The sequence below is a fragment of the Anguilla anguilla genome, chromosome 6, assembly GCF_013347855.1.
Source record: "Anguilla anguilla isolate fAngAng1 chromosome 6, fAngAng1.pri, whole genome shotgun sequence".
NCBI lineage: Eukaryota > Metazoa > Chordata > Actinopteri > Anguilliformes > Anguillidae > Anguilla > Anguilla anguilla.
In genome coordinates, this window is record NC_049206.1 from 58800853 (window position 1) to 58824568 (window position 23716).

At 49.7% G+C, this 23716-nt stretch overlaps 3 protein-coding genes and 1 non-coding gene across 4 annotated transcripts in view; 3 read left to right on the top strand and 1 right to left on the bottom strand.

Annotated features, from left to right (window-relative positions):
• LOC118230380 (pleckstrin homology domain-containing family G member 1) overlaps positions 1-8341 on the top strand; it is a 37043-nt gene extending 28702 nt beyond the window's left edge. The window contains 8 exon segments of the mRNA XM_035423353.1: positions 303-398; positions 782-820; positions 957-979; positions 1264-1455; positions 2014-2133; positions 2398-3723; positions 3725-4154; positions 4422-8341. Coding sequence (XP_035279244.1) covers positions 303-398; positions 782-820; positions 957-979; positions 1264-1455; positions 2014-2133; positions 2398-3723; positions 3725-4154; positions 4422-5563 — 3368 coding nt within the window. The 3' untranslated portion in view covers positions 5564-8341.
• A 1483-nt stretch (positions 8342-9824) lies between these two features.
• On the top strand, positions 9825-16789 carry tcp1 (t-complex 1). The gene is made up of 12 exons (XM_035422741.1): positions 9825-9977; positions 11295-11380; positions 11624-11752; positions 12273-12370; positions 12477-12587; positions 12940-13121; positions 13727-13853; positions 14447-14622; positions 15052-15175; positions 15277-15469; positions 15832-15995; positions 16365-16789. Exons 1-12 carry the CDS (start codon positions 9905-9907, stop codon positions 16576-16578), a joined length of 1677 nt encoding a protein of 558 aa, XP_035278632.1. The 5' UTR covers positions 9825-9904; the 3' UTR covers positions 16579-16789.
• On the top strand, positions 11894-12030 carry LOC118230914. The gene has a single exon (XR_004765960.1). It is a non-coding gene; the product is annotated as a small nucleolar RNA SNORA29 (small nucleolar RNA).
• A 1166-nt stretch (positions 16790-17955) lies between the features above and the next one.
• On the bottom strand, positions 17956-23132 carry acat2 (acetyl-CoA acetyltransferase 2). The gene is made up of 9 exons (XM_035422742.1): positions 22976-23132; positions 21933-22067; positions 21530-21711; positions 20822-20939; positions 20352-20495; positions 19833-19955; positions 19531-19685; positions 19113-19223; positions 17956-18495 (listed from the first exon to the last, which is right to left on the bottom strand). Exons 1-9 carry the CDS (start codon positions 23022-23024, stop codon positions 18325-18327), a joined length of 1188 nt encoding a protein of 395 aa, XP_035278633.1. The 5' UTR covers positions 23025-23132; the 3' UTR covers positions 17956-18324.
• Between the last annotated feature and the right edge of the window lie 584 nt (positions 23133-23716).

Below are 23716 nucleotides of genomic sequence, written 5' to 3' on the forward strand. Positions count from 1 at the left end.
CCTCTCCCTCTCCCTCTCCCTCTCCCTCTCCCTCTCTCTCTCTCTCTCTCTCTCTCCCTCTGTCTCTCTCTCTCTCTCCCTCTCTCTCTCTCTCTCTCTCTCTCTCTCTCTCTCTCTCTCTCTCTCTCTCTCTCTCTCTCTCTCTCTCAGATTAACCGCACCAAAGATCTGCAGAATGTCAGCATGTCGGGAACAGGAGAGAGATTTCGGTTCATTTCAGCTTGTGAGTCAAAGGAGATCCACGTGTAGCGTAAATCTGATTGGCTGTCACCCCCCGCCCCCTGCCCCCCCCCCCCCTCCAGATCACCCCGGCTTCCACTACACCCCCGAGGGAGAGAAGAAGTTCTCCCCCCATGCCAAGGAGAGCGCCACCACCAGGAGGGTGAGGAGGAAGTCAGGTGAGCTGGAGAACCCTAACCCCACACCTGCACACCAGGCTGCCGCACCTGCACACAGGACACAGTCTGACACACCTGCACACAGCTCAATGCGATCTCTAGCCTGTTGAGTGAGGTGTGCTTTGTTAGAGTTGGAGTGAAAACCTGCAGGATGGTAGATCTCCAGGAACAGGGTTGGGCAGCCCTGCTCTACAGCACTCAGCAGTAAAGTTTAAAGAGGGATTTGAAGTCGTAACCAAGGTCGGCCTGATCCGTAGCGAGATTTAACGGCACACAGGTGTTCATGCTCTCCGTCGCCGGGCAGGACATTATCGGTCGATTGTGACCTCCCTTAAGCGGTTTGAGACATGATGGTAACCACAATCCTATCCTTCTCTCCGCAGAGCCCCTGTCCAAACTGCTGAAGAACTCCAAGCAGAGCGGTGAGTAGCAGAGCGAACTTCAGCCCGTCAGAGTGCCTGCCGCTAGGCCGTCTGTGCAAAGAGCTCCAGCGCTAACGCCTCACTTTCCTCTCTCTCCCCTCCCCTCTCTTTTCTTCCGTATGTCCACTGACGACAGCGGCCAGTGCAGACCCCCAGAAGGTAAGCAGAAAAGTTGTCCGCAGATATTACACTGGGGGGTAAATGGGGCCATGCAGCTGAGCTTCCGAACAGGAGAGTGACTGCTGACCCTAACACGTGTATTTTATTGAGTTGGTTTACTTGCGCTTACTGAGTTTATGAAAACCAAATTACATTTTGGGCAGTTTGTATGTTGTACATTGTGTTGGTGTCATGAAAAAACTTTAAAGTCCATTGATGAGTTTTGAAACCCCCCCCCTCCAAAAGGTGTGACCCCTGACCTTTGACCCCCTGTGACCCCACAGCGGAGCAGTTTGGGGATGACCCTCCTGTCCCCCATCTCCGCGCTGAGCCCCAGGGAGGGTATGCTGGCCGCCATTGGTCGAACCCGCAGCCTGGTGAACGAATCGCAGGAGTCGCTGGACCCCGGGGACGCCAGCGACGCGGAGGACAGCTCGCACCTGCAGGACGCCGACGACGAGGACGACACCTGCCCGGTGAGCCGTCGCCGCGGGCAACGACCTCTGGATCAGATTAGTGCATCAGGAGTTAGACTCTGCTGCCCTAACATAAACCATGACAATTCACCCTAAGGGTCCTTAGAAAAATGGAAATAAATGTCCTCACCTTTGTAAAAAATAGTTTTTCATATTTATTTACAAATTTACACATTTTTGATTTTCTGATGAAGTTATGCTGTTTACAGGTATACACAAACCTGGTAATATTATGACCGTTGCGATAAATATTATTTATATTGTAGTGATCATCTGTAAAATTAAAGTTCTTATTTACAGTTTATGGACTATGGAGACATTTTATATAATGAAATCACGCTTGCATGTATTTGTGTGTTAAATACCCACTGCATGGTAGCCAGTCGTGGGCGTTGGATAAAAGCGTCTAACATCAACCATGTTTCTGAGCTTCACCAGACCAGAGTGGCCATTTCACCTGCTGAAGTCCATTCATAAGCCAGCGTGGTATCTATAGTATTTGTGCTGGTACTCTCTGTGGTGGTTCTGCAGTGAATGAGTCGGAATTCCTCTCCACAGGGTTCGGGGAAGAAGTTCAAAATCCATGCAAGAGCCGCTCGGAAAAGACTGAACCCTCAGGTGTCCGTGGACAGCATCGACAAGTGGCCGAATTTAAACATCAATGCCTGCGACTTACAGGTAAATACCTGCAGCGCAACAGAACCAAGGACTAGCTACGAAACGGGTGGACCTGTTGTTGTGCTAAGAGATTTATTTGAACCAATCGTAGTGTTTGGCAGTGTAGAGGCAGTCTTCTGATTGGTTCATATTTGGATGTTTTGGAACTTCACTGGAAATGAGAAAAATAAAAATTTGGTTTGGTCAGGATTTAATCCCAGTTGAATTTTCAGTTCTTTAGCGCTAATCCTGCTGTTCTTGTGACCCCTCCCCCCCACCCCCCAGACCGCCAAAGAGTCCCTGCAGATGGACGCAGGCCACACCCCCCTCGGCGGGGCGTCCCGCCAGTCGGACGGCCGGGCGGACCCCCGTCTGGCCTCCGTCCTGGGGGGCGACCCCCTGGTGCGGAACATCTGGACGGACCACCAGATCCGCCGGGCCATGTTCCCCCCCCGCCAGCAGACCCTGCAGGGGGAGGACGAGGACGACATCTACCAAATGTTCCTGCCCTCGGAGGCGGGGGCCCCGGACCGGGACCGGGACCGGGACCGGGCCGGGGGGAGGGCCCCGGGGCGGCCCTGCAGCTGGCACATGGAGCAGCCGGACGAGGAAGAGGAGGAGGAGGAGGAGACGGCGCCCCCCGCTGGCCGGAGGGTGATGCGGCGGGCCAGCAGCGTCGGGGAGCAGCGGTCGGAGAGCCAGGCCCCAGAGGGCAACGAGACCTCCAGCAACGTTTCGGGGTCCGACTCGGCCGAGCGGCTGATCGCCGACGAGGTGGAGAACGTCTACGACAACATCAGCTACGAGGACCTCAAGGCCATGGGGCTGGTCCGGCGGGGGGAGCAGGAGGGCGCCCGCGCCCCGCCCCGAACCGGGCAGGAGCCGGGACCGAGCGCCGGGCCCGTGGAGAGACCCAGCGCCGCACAGGAGGGGCTTCCCGAAACGCCTGCCCCGTCCGAGAACCGAGCCTCCACCACCTCCTCCTCCACCACTATCACCACCACCTCCTCTTCCTCTTCCTCCTCCTCCTCCTCCGCTCCAGAAGCCGCCGCTCCGGTGAAGTGCGAGCTGGAGATCGTGGAGGAGAACATCTACGACACCATCGGGCTCCTGGACCGGCCCCCGCCCGAGCCTCGGGCGAGCGGGGCGGGGGCCGAGGGGCGGACTCAGGACGTCCCGCCAGCTCCAGAGCCCGTCTACGCGAACTGTGAGGTCCCCGGAGCGTCCGGCTCGGAGGGGACCGCGCGGGAGGGCGGGGCGGACAGACGCGACGCGGGGTCCTCCTCCACCTCAGACTCGCTGCCCCGCGAGCAGGGCGGGGCCAGCGCACCCCCCAGGGCAGACAGGATGACGGAGCAGGTGGACGAGATGTGGAACGACCTGGAGAACTACATCCGGAAGAACGAGAAGAAGCAGGACGCCCGCCTGCTGGCCGCGTTCCCCGTGAGCGGGCCGGAGGGGGGGGGCCACGCCCAAAACCCCCGCGCCGAGCGGCCCCGCGCCCCTCAGAGAGGAAGCGACCGAGCAGGAGGACGCGGAGTCCCGTCCGGCCCAGCCCCTCCCCCGCCCCCTCCCCTCTCCCCCCGTTGTCCCGGAGACCATGGTGGGCAGCGTCAGGGCGGCCAAGAGCAAGCTGGCCCGGCTGAGCGGCGGGAGCTTCCGATTCGACGACGGCGAGGGCGACGCCCTGAAGGAGGAGGAAGAGGAGGAGGAGGAGGAGGAGGGGGGCAGCGGCACTCTCCTGGGGCTCAGCGGGAGCATGTTCCCCGGCGACCTGGCCAGTCTGGACCACACGGTGGCCTCCACCGGCGCCGGCTTCCGCCTGCCAGGGGGCGCCGGCGAGCTGCCCCTGGACTGGAGTGACAAAACCCGCAACCGCGTCTTCCTCATGGCCCGGCAGTACAGCCAGAAGATCAAGAAGGCCAACCAGCTGCTGAAGATGAGGGGCGCCGAGCAGGAGCCGGGCGGCGGCCGGGCCCGGCCCAAGCAGAAGGACCTGGCCGCCATTTTGGAGGAGAAGAAGCAGGGCGGAGCCGCCATAGGTAAGCGCCCACCCGCTGTTGCCGTGGTGCTGAAAATATTTCAATTGAGTCTGTAGAGCGTGGGCAACAATTTTCAAAGCACATAAATAAATCGCATTTAGAGAGTATTGAGCTGACTGCACATTTGTTATTACGGTAATCTTTGATGGTTGTGGTTGGCTCTCACTTTGTCTGGAGTCACATGATCAATCCCTGAGCTGTCACTGTTGTTCATCGCTTTGAACTGCCTGTAACGGCCTCTCTCCCTCTCCCCCCTCCCCCCCCCAGGTGCGCGGATCGCGGAGTACTCTCACCTGTACGAGCAGGTGGTGTTCAGAGAGCCGCCGGCGGGGGGCAAGCAGAAGCCCCCCCGCAGTCATTCGGTGGACCCGGAGTCGCTGCAGCGCGGCTCGCTGTCGGACTCCGACGGCCGAGGGCCTGAGGAAGAGGAGGATGACTGGCTGCACTCCACCTACAGCAACGGCGAGCTGGCCGACTTCGTCTCCTGGCCCCGCGACGCGTCCACCCCCCGGCCCAAACTCACCCCCGCCAGCTCCGTCCCGGCCCTGAGGACCCTCCCGGCCCAGCCCCTCCCCCTGCTGCCGCCCAATCAGAGGTGGAGCGCCTGCGTCAACCAGCCAATCAGGGAGGGCTTGGACCCGGAGCACGTGTACAGCTCCCTGGGGCGTCGGCCCGGGACCGCCTCCAAGGCCCCGCCCTACGACAGGTGCCAGTCCTTCGCGTCCGTGGCGATCGCGGTCATGGCCGCCGGTAAGGGGGCCGAGCCGTCGGGGAAGGAGAACGTCCAGACGGCCTCCTCCAATCGGGGCTCGGGGGTGGAGAAAACCCCCCGCTTCCCCGTCCCGGGGCTGGGCCAATCAGGACGGCAGCACAGCCTCCCGGAGAAGTCGACGTCGTCGTCGTTGTTGTCGTCATCGCCGCCGCCGCCGCCGCCGCCGTCGAGCGCAAGCTCGGATCTGACGCTCCGGGACGGCCAGCAGGTGGTGGTGGTGAGCAGAACCACGCCCCTCACCCCCCACGCCGCCACCCAGAACTACCTCGCCAACTTCAAGGACGACGGGGGCGGCGACGGGGACGACGACGAGGACTACGTGGAGATCAAATCGGAGGACGAGGACCTGTCGCCCCCGCCGCGGGTCGACTCCGCCCCCGGCTCCGCCTCCGCCCCCGGCTCCGCCCACTGCTTGGACAGGCAGCAGGGCAGGAGCCTGATACAGTCCCACAGCCTGCCCTGCACCCCCGTAAAGTCCTGCCACCACCCCGCCGTCACCCCCCCGCTCCCCCTCTCGGCCTTCGCCGACCAGAGCAAACTGAGCAGCTACCTGTGGAGCGAGCCCCAGGGCTCCCAGAACATCGTGCAGTCGCTGAGGGACAAGTTCCAGTGCCTCAGCTCCAGCAGTTTCGCCTGAGGCTGATTAACATCACTATCGTTATTAATATCCATATTCATAATTCATAATCTTTGTGTACTGGTATCCATTCTCTCTTGGGAAACCCAGAACAATGCAGACCGTGGTTAAGAGTCACAGGCTAGCACTGTGGACACTATTTCCGAGAAGCAACATCCGGCAATAATTTAATATTCTTCCACGTTTTTTTTTTGTTTGTTTTGTTTTTCTGAGTATAGATGCTTTTACGGTATGTATATTTAAGGAAAGGATTTAAAAAAAAAGAAATAAATCAGAGACAGCGTTTGTACCGTAGTTTACGTAGCACTAAGGTTTAAATCGATGCACAGCTCAGGCTGCGGGTGGGCTATGGGTTAAAAAGGGATCCTCTTCATAGACGCCCCTCTTCGCATAAGCCCACCTGTACATAGGCTTTGCTGTGTAGCTTTGCTGAACACAGGCGTATGCAGTAGAGCTCAGGGGTCGGGGATAACCAATCAGCAAACCCGGCCTGTTTCACACTCCTGTACCGCATGGAGTATGGGGCCATGTTCATTCACGTTTGGAGAAACAAAATGAAGACCCCCCCCCCACTTCAACTCTTCTCACCCTTACCCCCCCCTGAGAATCTGGAACCTGGAATTAGGCCCGCATTTAACCTCATCCACAATGAAGATGTACGTGAAGTCATGAAGCAGCAGCCCGCGTAAAAATGATATTCGGCTCACAAAGTACTTTGAGCAAAAAGGTGAAAATTTTAGCTGTCATTTTTTTCTAATAAGGTTCCTGCAGGACTTTGAAATTGCAGCTCCGGCTTTTAAGAATAAGTGACTTTAAATTTAGACTTCTGTTTGTCCGCGTAGATGAGAATATCGCAGCTCAGATCGCTGGTCCTCTTCGGTGCGCTCACGTGGATCTGCCACCGTTTGTGCATTGCTCACAAGATTTAGAGAAGCTTTAGACGCTGACGAGTTTGTGCATTCGGTAACTGCATCTCCCACTCAGGATTCCAATAAAGGTAGTTATATTATGAATTAGGTATGCATGCTTTTAGACCTGGAATGTCCATATATATATAAATATATATTAACTATGCGCGCATAAATGGTATTTTTGTAATAGGACTCTAAGGGTTTCCAGCGATGTCTTCCAGGTTTATGCTTCGAGAGTGAAGATTAAATTCCTATTAAAATGAGAAGAGAGCGGACTTTAATCAAAAGGTAGTCTTGAAGAAATGTACATAGTCGTTACAACTAAATACGCTAAGCAGCAATAGTATCTATTTATTTCAAAACTACATGTGTGAACTGTTTTTAAAGGTATATATTTAGGCCACTGTGTACGTGTCTGTAGTTTTGAGTGAAATATAATTACAGGACAGTTCGTATGTGGTAATAACATAAAACACTTATTTTCTATGAGGGACCACTGAAGACAGATTTAAGGATTTTTTAAAAAGTTGCTTAAGGAGTACTGTACCGATGTATATGTTTATTAAACTCGTCATGTTCATCAGGTTATGATTTTTATTTCATTTTTGTTTACTTTTTGTGTTGACATTGGGATAGTCCCGCCCCCTCTGGTAAAAACTACTGATGGTTCATCCAATGACGGTTCCTGTTTTCCTTGTCACTCATCATGGATCACACTGTCTCATAACACTGTCTCTCTCACTCCTGTGTTGTTCAAACACGCTGAGGTTTTATTAGTTTCAGGGCTAAGGTTGTGATGGAGGAGCATTGGTGGAGCTGGACCTGGGGTTCCTCCAAACAAGTCAGACCAAACCGTTCATGTTCCAAGCTGGTGCAAATGTTTATTTAAAGGTCAAAGCTGCCTCCTTACACCCCAGGTGTGTGTAAAAAAAATAATAAATAAACAGAAATGATTGTTTAGTTGTGGTCAGGCACATTTCAAACCTTCTCTGTCCAGAATATACATTTCTTTCTAACTTTCCAGTTGATCTTTGCAGTAATGTGTTCTTCACTGACATTTATGTGGGTTTTGTTGTCATTTTTTTCATGTTGCTTGTTCGAAGTCCTCGTTTTTTCACAAACATCCAGTAAAGGAGCACTTTGGCCAAATTCTATCATTTTGATGTGCTGTGTAATAGGTATGAACCCCTGCTTTGACTGGCAATAAGGCTTTCCAAAATGGAGTCCGGCTCGATCCTAACCGCTCTAATTCCTGACGGCGTTGAGGCTATTCAGACCTATGTTTAAACACGAAATTGTATATTTGGATTTTGGTAGAACGGTCCCTGGCTTCAAGTGTATAGCAGAAAATTTGTAAAATAAAAAATAAAAAAAGTATTTATTTAAAGGCTGCCTGACTTGGGCTGTTTTAGCAAGGTTCAGTTTGGCTCGTGTTTATACTGTGAATGTTAGCAAAAGACAAATCTTAAAGCACTGTTCAAACAACAATGTTCAGAGTCAGAATGCCTGCCATAAATATCAATGTGCATACACCAAACCAATGTGACATGAAGTATGGCCTGGGTTTTCATTGCTTTTTATTGTACATTTCAGTTTGTGTGTTCTTTGCTTCACAGATGGGGTTTGTCAACGTTTTGTCCATTGAACAGAGTCTTTTGCACTTTTCCCCCCCTTTTTTTTTTACATTTGATTTGTAAACACTTTGTAAAGATGTATGTACATTTTAGGAAAGTTATAATTTTATGCTTTAGGTTTGCTTTCTTACGCTCTAAAGTTTTAAGTTAAGTATACGTTTTTAACTGCCTAGTTGTCATTGCTTAGGAAACAAATGTACGGGAGGCAATAAATAAATGTAAAATGAAAACAACTGAAGTTTTACTGTTATCATTGGTGTGGCCTACAGTGTCTGCATGCCTTGGGTTATATTTCTCTGTGCACTTTTACCCTCTTCTGCCTGGAAAAAATCAGAGGTTAGAAACTTGGGGGTCATTTTTAATACAAGCTTAAATCTTGTACAACATATAGGGCCAGTTTTACAGACACAGATTACTGCTAGACCTAGACTAAATTCAATTTAGAATTGAGATTCTCCATATAGAACTCACTTTAGTTCCGGACTAAGCTTAATCTGTGAAACCAGTCCACAAAGTATTTCAGTTAATATTCTATTCAAGTAACTGGTTGGAAGAATTACACAGGTGAGGTGATTATTTATAGATGCAAATAAATAGGGAGAAAGTGCAACCTTGAATGTACAAAAATCATTTTTGAAGTCAGCAGTTCCAGATGGGGGGGGACTCAATTCAGGTGGATAAAATACACAGGAGAGACACACTGAGCCACAAAATGAGACTATTTGTAAGGGTGAGTTTTTGTCTCCACTGTTTTTGAGTTCTGATTAAAAGGAAACATGATTATAAGCAATCAATAAATATTTAAGGTCAGGTAACCGCCATCTAATACCAAATAATAACAAAAGGTTGCCATATTCTCGTGACACACTGATGCATGTTATTAAAATAAGCATCGCTGCAGGTAACTCGAACAGTTACACAAGGCGAAACCAAATGCATACTGTTATACCTGGCAGAAGACAGTCCAGGTGAAAACAGTTCTAGGTTCCTGCAATAGAATTTTGCTGTGGCGGCTAGCCATTCGTTGTGAACGTTGTATATGTATTTGTATAGCAGTGTCACATGGATCAACCTCTTTCCACTACCACACCACACACACCCTTTTGGGGCATGGTCATTATGTTTTTGTATGAATGTGTTTAGTATATATGCCACTGTGTGATACATGATGACAGCGAACGTGGTTCAGGGTTTTTCAGGGGTGGGGGCTGAGCAGTGGGCTATGGCCAGTCAACCTCAGCTGCACGTTGCGAGGCTGCTGTCCACAGTCCAGAAAGCCTCCAAAATTTTGGGGGAGAGCAGGAACACCTGAAATATTCTCTCCAATCCCACTCCCACACCAACCCTTTTTGCTTTTTATTTTTGGGTAGGCCCACTGCTGTGGAAATGACATTATCTATTATTGATTACATCAATACACGCACGTATAGTTCACCTGGCTAAAAGGTTCTAAAACACTTTCAATCAACGCACCTGATTATTAATATTATATCGCTATTTAAAGACCGAAACATGACCGCAATTCACTTCCCAAAGAAACAGTTTCCCTAAGGCTGATATCGAATCGCTTTAATTTGTTTATGCGTACTTCGTGTAAAGGATTAGATGTGATTCTGGATCAGGGCATAGGGAGGTCGTGATTTCCTAGCATGCTGGGAAATGTAGTTAAATATCTACAGTGTATCTCGAGCATTCCAGCAAAGTCTTCGGCTTACCCATAAGTCTGCGCGAGGCATCAGTTACCCATAGTGCAACAGGCGCTCCCTTCCTCTCAGCTTTGGAAGTGGCGAAGCAAGATGTCGTTATTAGACGGTCCCCTAAATGTGCTCGGCCAGAGGACAACTGGCGAGTCAGTCCGCACTCAGAATGGTAAGGTAATCTGTGCTCGTCTTTAAACATTACTTCGCAATAAATGTCCGCGGCTTTACTCGCTTTAACGAAGTACAGTCCGCTGTTGAATGGAACATGGCGGCGTGACTCGGCTGTAGCAACCGCTAAGTCTCGCACGTGTGGAAAAGATGCTAATCTAGCTTCGTAGCGGGTAAATTGTCGAGCCGGTGTTGTCCGGTTAGCCGTTGTGTGCTTGCAGTAAAAAAAATCTGATTTTATTCTCTTTGCAGCTTTTAGTTTGCAGTTTGCGAGTTTAGTTGGTTTTGCGTTATTGTTGTTTAACATTCACAAGCATCTTTTCACCAAAGTAGCTTGCTAGTTAGCTGCCGTTGTCCGTTATGGTAGCTAACGTTATATGCCCAGCACAATTCCTCAGACTTGGAAGCACTCGACCAACAGACAAATACATGTTATTTCTATCATTAGCTAACGTTTGTAGCCAACGTCAAACACCGGTTAAACCGAACATGCGGCCGGTCCAAATATATTTTTCCCATTGTTGTGCAATTTATTTATTTAACCGTGAATGATGCGGCTATGCTAATGCGAGAGAAAAACAGGCCTGTCATTGTCCGAAGGAGTGGCCGCCGGGTACCAATGCACAGAACGTTTTATGTTATTTGCGAGTGATACTTTTAGAATTTTTCTTTTAGCTATTTATCGATTAATTAAATTGATTGCAAATGTGCATCGCACCGCCCTGCTGCAGAAGAATTAACTTAAAAAAAAAATATATATATTTTCTTTGGTGTGACAGCTAGCCACCTAACGCTAACAATACATTGATGTTAATCGTCTTAAATCTGAAGTGGTGTTAGTAATTTGTGATTTAACTGCCGCTAATGCAAACTGCCGGGCGAGTCTGTTTCAGTACCTTATTTGGTTATCTTATGTAGTCACGGCAACAACCTATATGGTCAGCATCGTGAAGAATTCCGTTTTTATCCTGCAGTTGAACAGTTGTTGTATGGTGGGGTAGTAGAACAGTTTGTGCTCCTGGTTCCCATTTAAATTTGCTGCTTTGCCCTGACGGTGGCTTGTGCAGTTATACGCGTGGGAAAAAGCAAACCGGCACGGGGCAGCTGAGGGTTGCAGGTCTGTGCCAGGCCCGTAGCCACCCTGCTTCCGCTGGACACACTGGTAGAAGCTTTCGTGTGTTCATAAGAGAAGATTGACAGTTCCAGGTGTTAGCAATTTGTAATCCATCGTCCACTAATGCTGTCTGGCTGTTAACGGTGAATTCCCAATTAACTCACCAGTCTTTGTTTCAACGCTTTCTTTGGTCATCTTTTGTAGTCATGGCGGCATCCTCCATCGCCAACATCGTGAAGAGCTCGCTCGGTCCAGTTGGCCTCGATAAGATGTTGGTGGATGACATCGGGGTAAGTTGAATTACAAACAAATTCATTAATAAATACTTCCATCAGTACAGTGGCCCTGATAATTCTGTGGCATGGCATTGGTGTAAACTGAACTAAAATAAATAAATAAAAAGATTCAATCAATACTATGGAACAGATAAAATGTGTTTTTGCCCTAAGGTTAAATTCCCGTTGGCCTAAGTTTGATCATGTTTCCCGGAAAATATTAGATTATTTCTAAGCTTATGTTTTGTGTTAAATCAGGACGTGACCATCACTAACGATGGAGCCACTATCCTGAAGCTCCTGGAGGTGGAGCACCCTGCGGCCAAGGTGCTGTGTGAGCTGGCCGAACTGCAGGACAAGGAGGTGGGGGACGGGACAACCTCGGTGGTGAGTACCTGCTGGAGCCCCCGCGTCAAAAAAAATAAATGCATTTTAAAAGGGGCTTTGCTTGGGCGAGGCCTGTGTTTCGGAACATCGAGCGCATGCAGCGGAATCCCTGTAGCGTTCTGGTAACCCGGCAACCGTTTGTATCCCATTTTAGTACCATTCATTCCGTCCACCACGAATGTGTGGCTATGCTAATGGGAGAGAGAAACGCTGTCATAGTCTGAAGGGGGGACTGGCCTTGTCCATCCGTCCTATATGAAATGACAGTACATCGCTCGCTGTGTTGTGTAGCGTACCTGCTGGGGCATTTACCTTGTGTGAAAGTTGTTGCTCGGATTCTGATCCGTTTTACATGTGAGACTTTCGATAAGTCACATGTAATGCGAGCCGGTCACTATCCTCTTTTGTTGTGCGTCGTATGGTTTATTAGCCGATATGTTTTTGGAGTGTGAAGACTGAGCTTACTCAATGGATTATGTGGTATAAAAAAAAATTAACTGTGTTCCTGCTTCTTTTTAAGGTGATCATCGCTGCAGAATTGCTCAAAAGTGCGGATGAGCTGGTGAAGCAGAAGATCCACCCCACGTCTATAATCAGCGGCTATCGCCTGGCCTGCAAGTGAGTGTCGTCTCTGCACGGATTCACGAACTTGGGGAAAATGCAGCCGAACAGGACTAGTTCGTAAAGGCTTTTGCTTAACTCTGTCATCGTGTTTCGATTGCAGAGAAGCGGTCCGCTACATCAACGAGAACCTGACCATTGCAACCGACGATTTGGGAAGAGAGTGTCTCATCAACGCTGCAAAAACCTCCATGTCCTCCAAAATTATCGGCTGGTATCCTTTTTACCCATAAACCCCAAAGGTTCTTCCATACTTGTAAGCTCCCACTAGTATATATATATATATATATTTTTTTTTTAATATACATTTTCTCTTATGTAGTAAGTATCCACACACCTTTTAACAAACTCTTTTCAGGTTTGTTGTAGGTACTTATGAATTGGTCTCAGAAGTGAGAAATTATGCTGCCCTTGCTGCACATCTGAAGGTTTTGCTGTGTATTTGGTAGTTTTTTATTTGAAGTGTTAATTGTGAGCTGAGTTGTTAAGCTGCATGTTTGGGCCTGTAAGGTAAGCTGTGGTAAAACCCTCACCAGCGTTTGGCCCTTGACCCGAGCCTCCCTCAGCGACGCCGACTTCTTTGCCAACATGGTGGTGGACGCCGCCCTCGCCGTGAAGTTTGTGGACGGGAAGGGCGTGGCACGCTACCCCATCAATTCGGTCAACGTGCTGAAGGCCCACGGCCGCAGCCAGAAGGAGAGCTTCCTGGTCAACGGCTACGCCCTCAACTGCACCGTCGGGTCACAAGGTGAGGCGGGTGGGGCAGTTTGGGGTGAGGCAGTGGTACTGTTTTTGGGCAGGTTTTGGACTTGGTTTTGGGATTGGATGGGACAGTAGAACAGGTTAGGGGCAGGATGGGGCTGTAGAACAAGTTGCGTTTTGGGGCAGTAGAACCATTGGCGTATGGGGGGGGGGTGGGTAGGTAATAGAACACTTTGTGCTCCTGGTTCCCATTTAAATTTGCTGCTTTGCCCTGACGGTGGCTTGTGCAGTTATACGCGTGGGAAAAAGCAAACTGGCGCGGAGCAGCTGAGGGTTGCAGGTCTGCCTCAGGCCCGTAGCCACCCTGCTTCCGCTGGACACTGCTGTGAACCAGAGCTGAGCCTGGTTCTGTTACAGAACCAGAGAGACAACGTTACAGCAAGACTCCTGTTCATGAATGTCTGTTTGTCCAAATGGTTTTCATTTTAACCCTAATTTGCCGCTCCTTATCCTGCTCATTAGCAGCTAAAGTGCTAGTTCTGTAATTATTGGTCAGGGAAAGGGGGATAAACTCTGAATATTTGGACCGTTGGACCTCCATGTTTGGTGTTGGGCTCCTACGTTGAGTGAATCTTGCGTCGTTTGCCCCAGGCATGGTGAAGCGAGTGACCAACGCCAAGGTGGCCTGCCTGGACTTCAGCCTGCAGAAGACCAAGATGAAGATGGGCGTCCAGGTGGTCATCAACGACCCCGAGAAACTCGACCAGATCAGGCAGAGGTGGGTCTCCTGAGGCTTCCTGGTTCCTGGTAGGGCTGGTGTCTGATTTTTGCTCAGTTTTACATGCGTTTGCCTTTCAAATTTACTGTGTGTGGGATACAGCAGCAGTAAGCCCTGTGGCCTTACTTACAGACATACTGATGTGTGAGGAACTGATTTGGGCTGGATAAACTTAATTTTTATTTTTTTGACTTTGCCTTGGCAGTTATCTCTAAATCTGAAGGCTGACCTAAAATGAACGTTTCTGTAATAAATCAGCTCAACTGGATTATTTTCTTCTGAACAGTTCCCCAACCGTCCTTTAATTGGCAAGATTTGTGTTTTGCTCACCTCACCGTTAGGCAAGTGTTGAAGAATGTCTGGTTGACATTTCTGCAAATGGAAGACTTGGCAGAGAAGTTGTGATGTCAGTGCTGAAGTTATTTACATTCCAGTCTCTGCCGGGGGATCGGTTCCTCCAGCTTCCCTTTTGGATAGTCTGGCAGAGTTTGTTTGCTTCCCCCCCCCCCGCATGGCCATCCTTGAAATAAGTCCACTCATTAATGCTGGCGTCCTTGTTGTGTTTATGCGTGTGTGTTGTGTTTTGGCGACAGGGAGTCTGACATCACCAAAGAGCGCATTCAGAAGATCCTGGGGTCCGGCGCCAATGTCATCCTGACCACCGGGGGCATCGACGACATGTGCCTCAAGTACTTTGTGGACGCGGGGGCCATGGCCGTGCGCAGGGTGCTGAAGCGGGACCTGAAACGCATCGCCAAGGCAACAGGAGGTCAGCCTGAACTACAGTCCGCTTCGTCTTTTAAACGTGTCCTTGCTTTCTAAATTTTTTATTTATTTATTTATTTTTTTACTGAAAGTCTCCTCATTATGTGTTAAGATTCCAGAACCCTGAGGTCTTTGTTCCGTGTTGTGGAATCCTGTCAGATCTTGGAGTAGGCTGCCTCTATAGCCTTTTTTTCCTGGAGTTCAGTTGTCTCAACAGGGATTAGGGAAAAGCCCCTTTCCCTCTTCTCTCTCATACTGTCATATCATTTCTTTTTTTTGTTTTGTTTTGTTTTGTTCCTCCCCCCCCCCCCCCCCCATGTCATCTGTACAAATGTCCACTGTGAGGCGTTGTTTCACTACCTCTCTGTGAACTGGGCGATGGAAAGTGGTGATTTATTTTTGACTGGCTCTCTCCTTTACCGTCCCCCTTTAGCCACCCTTTGCCCGTCCCTGTCCAACCTGGAGGGGGAGGAGACGTTCGAGGCCACCATGCTGGGTCAGGCTGAGGAGGTGGTGCAGGAGAGTGTCTGCGACGACGAGCTCATCCTGGTCAAGAAGTAAGGCTCCTCTGAACCTAACTGTGACCCGGTCGACCAATCGGGGCCTTAGCCAGGCCCGTGGAGCTTTTGTGTGATTGGCCGATCTTTGTGTCCGTCAGCACCAAGGCCCGCACCTCGGCGTCCATCGTCCTGCGCGGGGCGAACGACTTCATGTGCGACGAGATGGAGCGCTCGCTGCACGACGCGCTCTGCGTGGTCAAGCGCGTCCTGGAGTCCAAGTCCGTGGTGCCGGGAGGGGGCGCCGTGGAGGCGGCGCTGTCCATCTACCTGGAGAACTACGCCACCAGCATGGTGAGGCCTGGAACAGTTAGGGGGGGCGGGGGGGGACAGTTGTATTGAGGGTTCATGAAGCCCCTGGGCTGGTCTTCTCTGTGCTGAGCTAAAAATCGTCAAAGATGAGTTTGAGCTACAATGTGTAGAAAATCAGCAATGTTTCAGGCAGAACGCTTGACTCTCATTGGCTGAAGTGAGTCAGCTGCTGATGGCTTGTTAACCCCACCAATTTTAGATTTTTTATTTTGTGAAGTCTTGCTCTATGGCCAGTTCTGTTTCCGTTGACCCCCTACTGGGGCGAAGCTGATGGTTTCAGTGAGTGCGCCCCCCCCTCCTCTCCTGACACTTCATCCCTTCATCCCCCCCCCCCCCCCCCCCAGGGTTCCCGGGAGCAGCTGGCGATCGCCGAGTTCGCCCGCTCCCTGCTGATCATCCCCAAGACGCTGGCGGTGAACGCGGCCCAGGACTCCACCGACCTGGTTGCTAAGCTGCGGGCCTTCCACAATGAGGCCCAGGTCAACCCGGAGCGCAAGAACCTCAAATGGTCAGTACTTCCCTTTCTGACTCGACCTCATCGTCATCCTCGCTAGTGTCGTTTTCTTTCTTTTAAACATGTCGTCAGTATGTTTTTGCACTCTCAACCTCGTTTTCATAGTGTTGGGTACGTTGTAAGAGGATTGTCTTTGCTGGACCATATGTGTAGAATGTTTCTTGCTATATTGTATTATTTTGGATCCTATCATAACAAAATTTGTGGTACCGCCAAATATCACACTGTTGCCTCCAGAATCAAAATCGTATCCTATCGTGAGGTTTGCACCCCCTGCTTCCTCCAGAGATGCAGGGAATGGTTCGGCTCCTCCTCCTTCACGTTTTCCGTTGTTAACGGGTTTGTCGCGTGTGCGGCCCGCAGGATCGGCCTGGACCTGGTGAACGGGAAGCCGCGGGACAACAAGCAGGCGGGCGTGTACGAGCCCACCATGGTGAAGACCAAGAGCCTCAAGTTCGCCACCGAGGCCGCCATCACCATCCTCCGCATCGACGACCTCATCAAGCTCTTCCCCGACCAGAAGGAAGGCGGGCAGTCCTACCAGGACGCCGTCCAATCCGGATCCCTGGAGGACTGAGGGCCGAGGGGGCCTCTCCCCCGAGGCATGATGGGATAGCCGTAGCAGTTTCGTACCTGTATTTATACACACGCTTAACCGTTGTCGTTTCCGTCTCGAGAGCCCTAGGCCTCGCGCACTTCCATTCTCCCAGGCAAACCGTAGCCAGTGGAACTGTAACATTTGTTGTTCTTTTTTTGGACGTTTGAAATAAAGGCGTTGTTGATGGTCATGGTGGTGTTGTTGTTGTCGTCTGGAGGGCTAGTCTGCCATCTGAGCGCTGTTTGTTTTGTCTCGGTGTAGCTGCTGACGTACGGTGGTCTGCTGCAGTTTGTTTTGGTCACGTTGCTGTTATCAGGCTGTCGGGCTCCAGTCCTGGAGATTGACGGTGTCGGCTGACTTTTGTTGACTATTCGCTGGAGTCCAGTCCAAACACTTTTGTTCTCATGGCCCGAATGAAGGTTAAGTTAACTTATTTAGGTATTTGACTGTGCAGTTATCCATAAGGGCATTCCATCTTTAGGCAACAGGGAACTTGATGCCAAGTCATTAGGTCTACAACCAATATTAGCCATTAATACAAGTTTGGTAGTAAATGCATAAACCTACAGCTAAGTTGAACGGCACTGTAGGTGCAAGACGGAGACTGAATATGTAGAGCAGGGATCAGCAACTCGAGAGCTGAGAACTGCTGGTTTTCCACCCTCCCTTTGCCTGGGAGTCGGGTGTGAAGACAGTCTGGCCAATCAGTAGCACTAATTACCTGGGAGAAAAGAAAACCAGGGATGGATTTGGATTTGAGGGCCAGAGTTGATGATCCCTGATGTAGAGCTTCAAGTGGAAATAGTTTTAATTAGCAGTAATGAAAACTCAGGCAAGATGCAATTTAAACTGGTGTGTTCTCAATCTGGCAGAAGATTGACTGTCATTCTCCTGTCCTGGTTGTAGCGGAGAGCTCCACCACCAGGGGGCAGAGTTGAGACCTGGAGGAGATTCCCTTTAGTGAGATAGCAGTCAGGTGACCACCGGCATGCAGACAGGAGTAATGATGAAGGTGAAGAGTTGATAGCGGACTGCAGGTATGAGGGTGTTCTTCCCCCTGCTGCACCACAGGCCAGGAATTGGCCACCACTGGTAGCCAGTGGACAGAGATGGGGTGTGACTAGTATTTTGGCTGATTTTATTGAGGTGACTAAATTGACTACGGGTTGAAAGGAAATCATAACCTTCAGATGCTGCGGCGCCTCTAGGACTGGTAGGACATAATTCTAGAAACTCCATATTACCAACACATTTAACTTGTTTTAGTGCAATCTGTGCTCCCAGCAACTGTTCTAATCAACATTACTACCAATGTCTAAATGTTCAAATAAATCTTCAGAAAAATTAAAGCAGCAGTAGGTTTTCCTTTATACTGTTTATTGTACCGTTAAACCCGTCGGTAAACATGCACACTTAAAAACCGGCATTAATTCACAGTTATTAGAAGTTAAATACTCTGAAAGTACGTTCTACAGTAAACATGAAGATACAGGCTTACGTTAGCCCCTTGGCACAGATTTTCAGGTAAGACTTAAAATCAGGGCGTCTTTTGCCTCCCACTTCAGTTCTAAAAACCCTAAAAGCATGTAGTGTCGCTACAGTAGAGAGAGGACGTAGGAATGTCCAGAAGTGCATTCTGGGAAGAACCACGAAACTCAGCCACCATTTCCCACAATTCCCTGCCAGGTTAAAATATTTTTTTTTCTTCTTTTAAATGGTGGGTGCTCATGCTCTCTCCACACACATGGCTATCCCCATCCCGCCCCCTATGCACAGGGCTGCCACGCCCTTTTTCCCCCCGGTCCTCTGGAGAGCGTGCAGGAGGGTCACCAGGATCCGGCAGCCGGACATGCCCAGGGGATGGCCCAATGAGATCGCTCCTCCGCTGATGTTCACCTACACAGAGAAGAGAGGAACCAAGTGAGAGAACCGCCTCAACTGCCAGAGCTACTGTGATGTCACTTCCTGTGAGCTCTGCCCTTGGAGGGCTTGCTGTGTGGGAGGGGTGTGCCAAGGGTAGGGCTACTGTGATGTCACTTCCTGAAGGCATGATGGGAAATGTTCTACTTAAATTACTGTAATGCAAAGCAGTAAGCCCCTGCCCCAGAAACCGCCAGCTATGCTGCAGAGATGAAGAGTGCGCCGCGGGACTAGAGCAAGACTTCCTCAGTTTTGACAGACCAATGCCGGAGTCACGATCAGAGACGATATCGGTTACGTTTCAAGGCTGAAGTGAAGCAGCGGAACCAAAGCACAAACACAGCACTGAAATGGCACCACCAGCTCTAATCTACAGAGAGAATGTCTGGCAATGAGCCCTGTCCTGACGAAACTGCCATTTAAAAAAAATAAATACCAAAAAATCCCCCCCAAGCAATTGCCGTGGGACACGGTGGCAGAAAAACTGAATTGACGAGATGCCTGTGTAGTCATAGTAACCGGGCTCCCGGGTAACAGTGAACAGGAACCTGTCACCACGACGACCACTCCACAGTCGGATCGGACTGACTCACCTTGTCTTGGCAAAGGCCGAGCTCCTTCAGCACAGCGATGGACTGGGCGGCGAAGGCTTCGTTTATTTCGAACAGATCCACCTGGTCCTTCTGCCAACCTGCTTTCTCCAGCTGCAAACACAAGGGCACAGTGTTAAAGGGGCTATTCACCGACTCCCAGCACTAAAAAACAGCGCTCACACTCACTGTTTGCAGCACATTCACAGATTTAGAGGTAAATATAAGCCCAAAAAAACCTCACTAACTCCTAACCGGTACAAGCTGTACATTAAACCCGTACATGATACTGTACAGAATAATACATTGCATATTGCATAATGGATTGGTACCACGTTTTACCTATGTGCATTTGTAAATGAATCGTGGCCTGCTTCACGCGTTCTGAGTTCGGACCCGAGCTCTCGCGCTCTGTACTCACTGCTTTCCTGATGGCGGGGATGGGTCCGGTCCCCATGATGGACGGGTCCAGCCCTGCCTGGGCCCAGGAGACGATCCGGGCCATGGGGTCCAGTCCCCTCTTCTGCGCCTCCGACAGGGTCATCAGAACCACCGCCGCAGCGCCGTCGTTAATGCCTGCGGGACAGAACCAGACGGGCCGTCTTATGATGAGACAGCCAATCGGCAGCAAGGACGTACAGCTTCCACGTGACATACGATGCGACACTAGTATTGTCCCGCCCCTTTGCACTGATTGGCAGGTCTGCGGAAGTTCCCGCCCACCTGAGGCGTTGCCGGGGGTGACCGTCCCCGTGCCGTCCTTCACGAAGTAGGGCTTCAGCTTGGCCATGGCGTCCAGGTTGCTCCCGTGACGAGGAAACTCATCCGTCTTCACCTCCACCGGACCTGAAACGCACGGGAACGATGTTCTGGAAACAGACACTCTCCCTGCACATATCCTGAACTCCTGAACTCTTGTGAACGAGAACAAAAATGTGACTCTTTGTATACAGCCCTCAGATCACTAATCTCGTAATTATTTAAGTACCGGATCATTCCTTTCTTAAAAAACAGGAAAATCCAGTCCTGCAAGCAGATGAAGAATTCTGTATTATTACATTTACACAATTGCGGTTAGGAATGTTTACGTTGATAGCACGACTCTGTTTCTGTGTGGGGTGAAGTTAGTGTTGGAATAGTAAAACAGGCCTGTGCAGTGACAGAGCACAGCCATTTTAGAGCCGACTTTGGCTGGGACAGCGTGCAGCTTCTCAGAGACACCCCCCTCCCTCCCCCCCCCACCTTTTCTGGACGCCACGGTGACGGGAACGATCTCCCGGTCGAAGTGACCGGCCTTCTGGGCCGCCTCCGTCCGGTTCTGGGACGAGACGGCGAACTGGTCCTGGGCCTCGCGGCTCACGCCCCACTGCTTGGCCACGTTCTCCGCTGCGGGAAAAACCACGGCGACGGGGGGGGGGTCGTTACCGTGACAATGTTTATTTTTTTAAATTTATTTATTTTTTTTAAATTACCCAATCATCACGCACTGGTTAAATACAGACCAAGTTTCCCACCGTTTGGGGGTGAGTTTCATTTCAGTTCAGTCAACTCAATAAATTTTAATTCAGTTACTTGGTTCCATTACAGGTCCCCCCCCCCCACTAAATTCATGAATTGAATTCCCATTCCCTTGATGAACAGGCTAAATCGAAACGGAACGGACTGTGACCGTGTACGTTTGGGGTTTTTTGTGGTTTGCGGAGCCCCCTGACCTGTTATTCCCATGTGGTAGTTGTGAAAGGCGTCCGTCAGCCCTTCAGTGATGATGGAGTCCTGCAGGGTGGCGTCCCCCATTTTGACCCCAGCACGCATCTGCACCGTGTGGGGGGTCTAAAATGGCCGACGCACAGACAGGCAGACACAGACCCAGACAGACGCACAGACCCAGACAGACACACAGACCCAGACAGTCATGCAGACACACAGACAGACACACAGACGCTGCTCTTTAGATAGGGCCATTTTATCAGTGCTGGGACTCATAATCTGGCAGACATGCCCAAGGACAATTTACGCAAATCAGGTCAAAATATCGGTCAAAGTGCACGGCCAACGTTCTGACTGTAGTTTCCCTTCTTTTGTTCTCTTCACTTTAACATTTAAAAAAGATATTTTTGAAGAAAGTACAGGGGATAAGTGGAAAAAAATGTACCACAAAAAACAGGAGCAGCTTGTTTCATAGAGAAACATTTTAGGAATGGGATCTCTAAACTCTGATTATGGAGCACAACAGGTTCTGCTGGCTTCTTGTTTTTAATCTTAAAATGAGTAACTTATTCAGACCCAGGGCAAGAAGTGAGACCAGTCAGTAACGGGTTAATTGATCAATTAAGTGCTCAGTAGCAATGGAATCCAGCAGAGCCAGTGGCTCTCCAGGACTAAGGTTGGAGACTGGGGGGGGTTGCTCTTGGTTACCATACCCTGCTCATGCTCTCCATCCCTCCTGCGACCACCACAGTGGACTCCCCGGTCTGGATGGACTGCGCCCCGAGACAGACGGCCTTCAGCCCCGACCCGCACACCATCTGGCAGCTCCACGCCGGGACCGGGTAGGGGACCCCCGCCCCGACACTGGCCTGCCGCGCCGGGTTCTGCCCGTGTCCTGAGAACGGGGGGGGAGGGTCAAAGGTCAAAGGTCACACTGGCTCTGTTACAGATTTTTCAGAGACTAACTGAGAGACCAGTGCCGTGTCTGAATAGGCGCACTTGAACACTATTAAGTATAGTACACTATGTTATTGAATGAGTTGTACACAACTTGAATACTCAATAGTAGGCACGTGCGCAAATTCAGACACGGCCCAGGATGGAATTCCGCATTACCTGCAGTGAGCACATGTCCCATTATCACCTGGGACACCTCCTCAGGGTTGACCTGCGCCCTCTTCAGGACCTCCTTGATCGCAGCCGCCCCCAGGTCCTGCAGTGGAACGGTGGACAGCACCCCACAGAAGGACCCTGGGTGAACAGCAGGGGAGAAGCCTTTAACTTTTTACGCAAAGTAGATAAACACTTAGCCATTCGATTCAAACGAGATTCTGCACGCACTGAGGGAGCTGGGTGCTCTTCGGTATTCATAATATCATTTTACAAAGAAACAATAAGACGTATATAGCCAGGTTAGGGAATGTTTTGAGTTGATTGCTTTGGCATTTAGCGAGTTTTATCATGTTAACATCTTGCATAAAACCAGGAAGTGGCTGTAAATTGAGAAGCGTGGGGAGACCGGTTTAAAGGGCTTCACCACGGAGCAGTCTTCTGATACTGTTGTTGACTAGCCTCACCTTTGTAGTATTATTGGTTGACTTTGTAACGGCAAAGTCAACTGATAATACGGATGACGAGGTATTTAAAAAATTAAAAAGCTAGCCTTCTGTTCAGCGATTTTGTAATACTTCTCTCATACACACACGCACACATATACTGTAGCCAAACGCTTCACTTTTCGAGTTCCGTCACTTCGGAGCCAATCACAAATTAGCTCCATGTCGTCGCACTATACCCACTATCCAATCGCTGCCACAAGAGACTGGTCAGAATGTGAAACAACCAATGAGGATGCCGTGACGACCTTATTCTTGAAATTAACAGATAGAAGCATTTCATAATGAATCTCCCTTCACCGGTAAAAGTAGCGAACGATTGTAATGCTATTATTCTAATGCTCCTTATCGAACCAGATGTCCATTTGGTACACATTTACGCATTTAGATAACTAATCGTACTTGAATGCAGTCTGCAAGAAGAAAACGAGAGATGGATATGCCATTCGATCGAATTATAACTTATCTACAGAATGTTCTGCAAAGTCATTCACTTAAGCAAATTCATCCCTTCACGTGCTGCGAAAAAAAAACGTATTTTACCAATCGGTGTCCTTGCGGCAGAGACGATTACAACAGAATCCGGATTCATGTCTGTTTGGATTGCCAAAATCTCGTCCCTTTGCAAATATCTGACTGTCAGACGAGCTGGCGGAGCAGTAAACCATTACCAAGACTCCCGCTTATTTGCATATAACACCCGCCAATCACATTGTAGCTTAGCCACCTCCCTCATATCTTAAAACATTCTCAAGACAGACCCGTACCGGTGCAACATTTCATTTTAAGTAGAACGCCATCCAATGGCGAGGAGGACTGCTGCAGTTAAAAAAAAAAATTGCTCTAATGCGCTTAAAAAAAAGAAAAATTAAAGCAATATCACCTGCTCTAAATTATACACTTTTGACTGACATGCTACAAGCAATACCATGTCCTTTCCGACAGCATTTTAAAACACCCCACTTCAATCACTGGAATTTTTTAGTAGTTTATCGTATCACATTTTCATAACAGTTCTTCATTTGTATGGATTACCACTTTTCACCATTTAAAATCTGAACCAAAATTGTCCAAACACAATAATGACTTCAGACCAGTACTGACAATATACCTCCGTTTTTTTATTCCCAAGCCCCAAAAACACCAATGTACTAGATACTGTATCTATAAAAAGCTATGGCTAAACCATAAACATTCAACAAGTGCCATTACATTTTAACAGTGTAGGAAGCCAAAAGGGGAGTCCATTACAAATAAGGGGTTTATAGAACATTAAGCAATATC